Here is a 9,047-nt window from a genome sequence, read left to right as displayed (position 1 = left end):
GGAACTGGTTTATAAGAGGCTGCTGGCCGTCTGTCGGTCTGCTTGGCTGGCCCTGTTGGCCCCCCGGTTTCTGGTGACCCGATACATGCTTTCTGGTGGTGTCTGAAACAACATCCCTCTGTCAGCTAGAACACAGCAGCAGCTCCTGTAATTACAGAGCCGTGTGTCGGCACCACAAACCCCCCCCCCCCCCCAGCCCTGCACAGCTTAGTCACTGCATTCAACATACTCTTGTAAGGGGGTGGCTAAAGTAAGCCACACAGACAAAAAGAAGGACAAAGTATATAAATATATTCATATATTTCTATGTTAAAATGCAGAGTGAGTAAACCAGTACAGATTATTTGTTTTAAATCAATGCAGTTTTGGTGTTTTTGGTTAGCATGGGTCCTTTCAGACTGGGTACAAATGTTAAAAATAAAAACAGGACATATTCTAATGGTCAGGTTCATACTTATATTATGGGTTTCTATTATTTCAACACAATTTCATGTTCAAATACTTTCTGATCAGCAGTTGTTCAGGATGTGGATTTAGAAACAATAATAGAGAAAACACAAGAAAGATCCATTATGATTTTTATTTGTTTCTATCTCTGATTAAATGACAAAGCTGGATGAACTGATGGAGAGTGGACTGATGTTTAAGGTGAGTGTTGCACATCAACATGAGATCCTATGGAATATTAAAGTCATCATCATTGATCATCTAAAGCCACTGAGCTCGGTAAGAAGTCATCTTTTTTCAAATGCATTAAAATCTGGTGGATTTCAAATTCATTCTACACCTAACTACATTCATGGCCAAAACAAAAGGAGGTAACCATTGAAGGCGAGACATTGACTTTAGCACTTAACAGGATGAAATCCTCACAAGTAGTGCATTGCTTCTGATGCGCGCTTATCTTCCAAACTGTCACTTTGGTATTGCATTTATACATTACAATATTCTGCAAAGAAACAAAATGTACAACTGCATAAATATAAAATTATTCCACCATGTTTTAATGGCTAAAAAATTCAGAGTTACACCACAATGCTGTGATGAATCCAGCAAAAAGAAAATCTTGAGTTAGCACCGTACAGCAGGCAGTGTCTAACAGGCTGTACACACAACTCAAAAAGGCAAAATCAAAAGTAAAAGGCATGAAACCAAGTAATAAAACCCCCACAAAAATGATTTAACAAAGCGAAAATAGAAAAAAAAGTCAAAGTAAAAGAAGAGTCCCCGTGATCAGATGCAAAAAGACGAATAAAAAGAGGAAAGAAGTTCCCTGGAGTGCAGCCTTTTCCTTACACCGATCAGAAGAGTACTAATGTCAATCATTTACTTAATTGGAGTGTGTGTGTATATATATATATATATATATATATATATATATATATATATATATATATCTGACACACACACAACTGCTAAAGCTTGCTCACAGAAGAAATGTGTGGTGTGGAAGGACCACATTTTGCGACTAATGCCAAAAAGATCTACTGGAACCACGACGAAGGCAGCGATGTGCAGAGGGACAGACGTGGCAGAGATGGATTTTACTCTACACTCATCAATGAACAATGTCCCATGGCTTGGAGAAAAGTCTCATTTACAGCTGAATAAATATATGTTTATTAGGCATATTGCTACTTTTCCTCTTAATTAAGCTAGATAGAAGTGTAGAAGCTAGTGATGAAAGCAGGAAGATTACATCGGTCCCCTATCAGGTATGTTCTGTCATTTATTCATTCAAGACTATTTGTGATTGACTTAACCGCTACAGACTATCCCCCTTACTTATAATCTTCTACATGACTATTGTATTTAGTTTAGGACAAGGAAGGAAGGGAGGGGAGGGAAAGGGCTATGGTCCTGACGCCGGTCATAAATTAGTGATGGTCAGCTTGAGGTCGAAGCGTCCCTGGAAGCGGTCCTTTTCGCTGTAGTCGATGTTGTCTCCGTACACTTTACACTCGATACGCAGTTCAGTGTTCATGGTCAGGTTGGCGAACTGTATAGCCACCAGAGGCTGGAGGTAGTGGGGGTGGAGCAGCTTGCCGTAGTAGGGATAGTACTGCATGGGGAAGCCGCCGCCGATACCCAAGTACTTAACCTCTCCGATTTTACCGGCATCTTCCTCTCTCTGGGAGGAGACAGAAACAAATCAAACCAATGAAGAACAGACAAAGGAAAGCAATCGCATGCTAATGTTCCAACTGAAGAGAGGTGTACCCTGTTGGTGCAGAAGATGGGGATGACGTTGGGCTGCACTTTGGGCTGAGCCTCGTCGGGGATACTCTCGTTAGAAGTAGGAGGCTGAACAGGAACAGAGGAGAGAGAGACTTTTTATTACGGGAACAAATAAAATAATAAACATGCACTCCTTTTGTTAGGAACTGGTCATAATTCTCTACTGAAAAAACGGATTAACTGAAAACAATTTAGGATTAAATCCAAACATATCATGGTCATTTTATATTTACCTTGGCCCAAAGCACTGTTTTACTTGACAGAGCCTGAATGCACCTCAATACAAGTCAAAAGCACTTACATTTACTACCTATCCTTATAGTATCAAAGTAGCTGCGGAGAGGACGTTTTGTAAGGGAAAGCTATGATTTACAACACGCTGATCTGGGGACACGGTCGATGCCGTTTTGGAAGCTTCTCCACCACTAATGTATAGGGTTCTGTCACTTGAACTGCACCTTGAGGATACGCAGCATCACTTCCCCCGAGGCATCAAATTACATTGAAAGAGCAATAATTCTCCTCTCATGCAACACGATATCAGTCGATGACAGTCTCATTTCCTGCAGCAAATAACCCCTTTGTCTTGTATAATATTTAAAATTACCTTTGGACGGAAGTTGACGATCCTGTTGAGCTTGACGATGAAGCAGGGCTTTCCCTCCTTAAAACCAAAGTATGGGTCCTCCAGGCCGGAGCAGGGGCCCAACCAGGACCTGGAGAAACGGCAGGCCTTCCTGATGCCCACATCGCTCTCCAAGTCGCCTCGGTTCTTGTACTCTTGTGCTTCCTCTGGAGGAGGAGGGGGTGGGGGGGGGGGGGAGGGAGAATGGTTAAATTAATTTAGAATAAGGATGCTGATTTTCCAAAGAAGGCCAATACTCCACTGAGCTTCCTGTACTTGATAATGCAACAATGTTCAATTCTGTCCGCTATTAGCCTTAGATTGGAGATGTGTGCACTTGTCATTGTGTCAAATGTTTAAAGAATACAAATCTTTAACATCTTACAAGTCCCAAATTTGCCAAGGATGTCAAATTGCATGGCTGAATTCTTTTGGGGGAAAGTGGTATCAAATAATGCCTGAGCGTCTACAATATATTGTATTATATGTTCATCATATATTACCATAATAAAGCTTCTGTGAAGAGTTGTCTAACTTTAACAAGAGGAGCCAATGGGACTTCAGAACTCAACCTACCTCCACAGTCCTCGAACTTCATCTTGTCCGTCTGCCACTGCTCGTCATACTTGACCATGAAGTCCTTCAGGGCCTTGGTGTAAGGCAGGAAGGACTCCAGGTCGTTGACGTTGAAGGCCACCTCAGCTTTGTCTGACCGCGGGGTGTGTGAAAGGCCTGCAGGGAGAACACATCAGCCGCTAGTTATCAACAGTAAAACCAGTTCATGGTTACACTGCAGTTCCATCATCCGCCCTATTAAACACGACATATTAGATGGCACGTTCAGGAACACGGGCTGCAGCCAACTAGTGCAGATTCCGTTTAGATAATCAATATTAATATGCTATACTAGGCTGAATATGGTCCTGTCTGTCGGGAACACAGGAACAAGATACCAATGACTTTTAGAAATTGGACAACCCCCATAATGAGATACATTGAAATGTTAATGGATTAACAAGCATTTGTTACAATCATAAAACAATCTTTGCAATACTGTTGGAATTAATAAGTTAACCACTGTAATCACTATAACAAAACGGGAATCGTATCAAGGTTTCACTATAGTTTCTTCTGTGCAGTGACTACAGACGTTTTATTCGTAAAAATAACAATTAATACTCAACTAGTTTGTCAAATGACATGCCATGTAAGACTTGATTTTAGTTCCGTTGGAGCATATTTCAGAATAATAACATATGAAATGCTAGTAGGGGATTCTGTTGAGACACATGAGCTCAAATGGGCTACTGTGCAATTGACAATTTATCTCTTAAAGAAAGGAAATGTGTGTTTTTTAGTCAGTCTTAACTCCTGACCTGCATTGATACAACTTTGTCTGTTCGCTTCATGTTTAAAACTCTAGTCAGATGACCAGAGATCAGGTCATTGACAGGAGAATTACGTGTGACAACTGTGTTTGGATGGCCTCAAGTGAACACATGGATACGCCTCTTGTTTAAGTCAAACAACAGTCAGGGAGAAATACTAGGGGTCTATTTGGATGTTTTTTTGGCTAATGATCTAAAAAATAAAATTTAAAATTTAAATTAAAAAGAAAATCGGGAATTCATCCCCAGACTGTCATGGAAAACAAATATCACTAATGAGGCACTAATCCCACAGACCCCAGTATTTGACCCTTTTGATTATCCTAAAGCATTCACTTGCATCCCGACATACAGGAAGTGGGGGCCACTCCTTACCAGGGGGGGCGACCCTGTCCTGCCAGGTGGGTTTGTAGTTGCTCAGAGTGAGCAGCAGGGCCTGGATGGTTCCGATGAAGATCCCGGCCAGGCAGCCATAGAAGATGACGTAGAAGGCAATAATTTTGGCTGAGGAGGAGAGAAAGAAGAAAGGCTTTCAGTACAACAGGGGGGGGGGGGACAAAGTCTGCAAAAATCACGTGACTGGTCAGTTTGATAAGAGTCATTGAAACTCTATATGTGACATTATATTCATACCATCTGATATTTATACAATAATAAATCACCTCTAGATACTGAATCTACACTGAGTGGATCCCTGACTCAGGTTCATTATGTAACGGCTACACTTTATGAGACCTACATTACTATTGAGCAACTACCTGACAACTGATACCCAGGTGTGTGTGTGTGTGTGTGTGTGTGTGTGTGTGTGTGTGTGTGTGTGTGTGTGTGTGTGTGTGTGTACTGGCAAATATGCTGTTAATTCCTCACATGACAACTCAGTTTTCCCCCAAAAGGCGTGCAGCAGGTTCCATGCTCTCATGATGACACCATGAAACTCTACACCATAAATAATTAAATTGAGCTCTTTTGGCCATTGAGCTATGCTAAATGCTAAATGCCACACATGAGGGGGGGGGACCCAGCAGCCTCAGTATGAATCTGCTGGTGGCAGCAGCATGCTGAGGGATGCTAGCAGAGGAAGAAGGTCAAAATAACACCGCGACATTCATGGGCAGAACATCCTGCAGGTGAAGCCAAAAACTAAAATCCAACAATGGAACACCTTCTACCAAAACAATCCTGTATCTGGGCAGGACAGCTGTTTGCTCAGTATTCGTGGAACTTGAGTTGAAATACTTCTGCAGAGACAAATGGAGACAAGACTGCAGTGTGCAGATGAGCAACGATGATGCTGACTCAAGGTTACAACCGCTGCACATGGGCCTCTGCTGAAAACGCACTTTTTAGGGAGTGGGTCTTTTTGGAATAATCTATTCTCTCTGATCAAATGTGATAAGAAAGGCTGTGAAAACATTCGATGGAGCTGAATAATGAGAGGTGGGGCGAAGACTACTACAAAGGACATTAGTCAGCATTTTAAAAAGGTTAATAAAAGGCTTCGTCATTGTCACAAAACTCAAAATTCTGAACATAAAGACATTTTTCCCTCTCAAACATAATGGAGTCTCTTTCCATCTGTCTGCCACACACACACACACACACACACACACTCGCACACTCACACACACGGAGCCTGTGAGACACCATGGGAATGACAAAGCCAACCTTCACATTAAAACAATCCCACAGTGGCAGCCATTGTCCTTACAGATGTACAGGAACTCAAGTGTGAAGCATGTGCTTAGAGTACAAGGTAACAATGAGCCCAAAGCTCCTATCCAATCAGCTTTAAGCATGAAGATGCTGCAGAATCACAGGTGACCGAGCCTTTCAAGTCTACGCTGTGGGCTGGAATAAATTAAGCACGACCCAAAAGTAACCTTGCAGTTAGCTAGCGATACATTCACCCTGTGCAGTGCTGCATGAGGCAATGTCAAAAGGTCAATCCGCCTGAATCAATTACTACATCAGTTAGATGCAAGGACATATGACCAAAGCCTGTGTCCTCTGGGCATCCAAACCTGACATTCCTAGATCTAGAGCACCATATATCAGTTACAAAATGAAAAAAGATCACCTACATTCCACTTATACTGCCAAATGAAACTGTAGACATGACAGACTGGATTTTTAATGTGTTCCCCTATCTGCCTTTTTACCACAAATCTTCCACTCAGCACTGCGCATGGCACTTTCCAAATGCATCAGCATTTTCTGATGACCTCAGAAGGACAAACATGAGCCCCTGCGAGCCCCCCAATCCCCCAGCTGCAGATGCACAGCATACATCATGTCTCTGAAACATTACTGTACCCAGGTGTTAGAGTCTAAACAGGACTGAGGGAGCAGTGACATTGAGAAGAGGATCAAGGACATGCGCAGTGCCGCTGCTGGAGAAACAGGAGAAGGAAGGTGGAGCAAGTTAATCAGTGGTATTGTTCTAGATTAGAGTGACATCTGATCACAGGAAACCGACACGGATCGATAGTCTCCTGTCCCTTCCGAGCAGGCCCTGTCACCTTGACTCACCTTGGACCGTGATGCATTTTTAACCATTGACTGTCCACTCCATAAAGACAACTTCACGTTCACCTGAGAACTAACGGCCACTGTGGACAGGACGGAGGTCACACCGTTACACTGCAGACAGCTCTCTGGATACACTAGAAACAACCACATACTTCATGACCTTGTTTTAACCGTAACCAACCAATTAACATCTGCATTCAACTCATTTAGTTGTTTCAAAATTAGGGAGATGGAAATCAGGTGGAAATGTGAGTAACGGTGTCACAGAAATGCCCCGTTATGCGGTGTGCTCCTGATTGCAGCAGTATAATCAAACAGGTGGAATGAGACACGAGGCGACCGGGGGGCACGCTCCTACAACCGTGAGCGCACGGTTCCAATTTGACCATGGGCACCCGGCAACATACTTACACCAGCTACTCCCCGTGCGACCGAGCAGCTCCCCCTTCTCAGAGTCCCACACAAACTTCTTCCACCCGCCATCGTCTTGTTTCGCTGGCATCTTGATTTATTTCCCGTAAGGTGTTCCTTTAGTTCGGCGGACTCCCTCCGTGTGATGACTAAACGCCGACCTGAGGCAGAGCAGTAACCCAGCTCGCTCCACTGGAAGGACCCTGATATAAAGCGCTCCTCCTCAGCTCCGCCCGAAACTCTCCACAAGTTACCTAGGGGGTGGGGGCGGAGCAAAGGCGACCAATCAGCAAGCGAGGAAGCCGTGCGTCCCTGTGACGTCAGGAAGATGGACATACAGCCTATAGATGCAGACATTAGTAGGCCTACTTCATGTACCCTCGCTGAGCTTTGCAGATACTGTATGTCTGCATCCGTCCAAAACTTATCTTCCTGTATGCTATTAATGTCCAAACCTCTGTCAGCCCTTAATTAAAGAGACTTTAAAATAATCTGCTAAACTGATCACAATGCATCATATAGCTATGTATGCAGGTCAACAACAGACATGTTTGTATTCACTACATAGGGCTGAATACATGTAAACATGCAAATGTAAATTCCTGTTGTTGCCTGCATGGCAAACGACAGAACATTTAGCATTGAACCAATAGCATATGTGCATACAGACTATATAGCATTATGAAAAGTGTTAAATGTAAGGACAGTCAAATAAATAAAATCCCTTATTTAAAGACTTGAGACTGAGGCCCCTGGGCAGCATATCCATTATAGCTTCATAGCCTAATGGATCTGTTCGTCAGTCAGGAGTTCCTGCTCAACAGCTCTCACACAATAAATATGTATCCATCTCCCTAGAATCATTCACTCCCCATCATGCATTTCCACAAGAGTCCCTTGAGAAGTGAAACATTGAACCACCACAGACCCAACCCCCCATCCCCTCTATGCCAACCCCGTATCCCAGTGATCCATCAGCCACTTGTTAAGAATAGTGAGTGCAGATAAGCGCAATGACACCAGCCTGAGATATTCAGGACATGCATCCATCACAAGGGTTTGTAAAGCAACAACATGCCAGTCACAGATGTCCTGTAATTTCCACAAGAGTCTCTTGAGAAGTGAAATATTGAAGATTCGTTCCAAATCATTTGGGACTTTAGTGGGATAGTAAAAGTGGGTTTTAAATGTGGGTCCAGATCTTTTTTTTACAAACTTCATCATAAAAAAGGATGTGGATGTGATCCACTTACCTCAAAGTCACTGCTGGTAGTAATATAAAAAAGTATCAAACGTTTTTGTAGCAAATAACTGAAAATCGAACTTTTGAAAGCCTGATTCTATTAGTCTATTATATGCCCATGTGCAACTAAAGACAGTATTCAGTGTGACCGTTCAGGTTAAATCACTGCATGCCAACAATTACACTGAGTTAGCACATGCAGCATGCCAGATTACAGTGCACCAACATACAATTCTGCACAGAGCGGGTTGTTCTAAAACACTCATTATGCTTCAAACAATACATGATGTCATCCTCTGCACTGACAGGATGAGGTTCATAGCCTTCACTGGTACTGTATCTGTTCCCAGTTTCACTTGGTGGGTGTCCTGTGTTGTTGTGTGCAGTGGACTCCTCACAGTACCCCCCCCCCCCCCCCCCCCCCCCCCTCACACCACAGGGATAATAAGCTCTAGTTACACAGCATTGCCAAGTATACACATAGTTGAAACCTGTATATATATCCTGCCTTCTACAGCCCATAACCCCTCTCTAAAGCCGGCTCCAAGGGCATTTCTGCCTTCAGCGCCAGGGGCAACATGGTGACCCAATTTGCAATAGCTAGAAATAA

General features: G+C 43.1%; 1 protein-coding gene across 1 annotated transcript; it reads right to left on the bottom strand.

Moving 5' to 3' along the window:
* Window positions 1-565: 565 nt before the first annotated feature.
* On the bottom strand, window positions 566-7,406 carry atp1b1b (ATPase Na+/K+ transporting subunit beta 1b). The gene is made up of 6 exons (XM_079667592.1): window positions 7,195-7,406; window positions 4,627-4,755; window positions 3,440-3,595; window positions 2,846-3,030; window positions 2,221-2,304; window positions 566-2,131 (listed from the first exon to the last, which is right to left on the bottom strand). Exons 1-6 carry the CDS (start codon window positions 7,283-7,285, stop codon window positions 1,871-1,873), a joined length of 906 nt encoding a protein of 301 aa, XP_079523718.1. The 5' UTR covers window positions 7,286-7,406; the 3' UTR covers window positions 566-1,870.
* Window positions 7,407-9,047: the final 1,641 nt, after the last annotated feature.

This window comes from Notothenia rossii (assembly GCF_949606895.1).
Source record: "Notothenia rossii genome assembly, chromosome: 3".
Classification (NCBI taxonomy): Eukaryota; Metazoa; Chordata; class Actinopteri; order Perciformes; family Nototheniidae; genus Notothenia; species Notothenia rossii.
The sequence above is the reverse complement of the archived record's forward strand: the minus strand, read 5'-3'. Positions and strand labels throughout refer to the sequence as shown.

Excerpts from the sequence above, each read along its gene's own strand:
- atp1b1b (XM_079667592.1), bottom strand. The coding sequence starts at position 7,285 with ATGCCAGCGAAACAAGACGATGGCGGGTGGAAGAAGTTTGTGTGGGAC. Across the intron at positions 4,756-7,194 it reads TCGCACGGGGAGTAGCTGGT|CCAAAATTATTGCCTTCTAC; the intron begins GTAAGTATGTTG and ends TCTCCTCCTCAG. Across the intron at positions 2,305-2,845 it reads TCGTCAACTTCCGTCCAAAG|CCTCCTACTTCTAACGAGAG; the intron begins GTAATTTTAAAT and ends GTTCCTGTTCAG.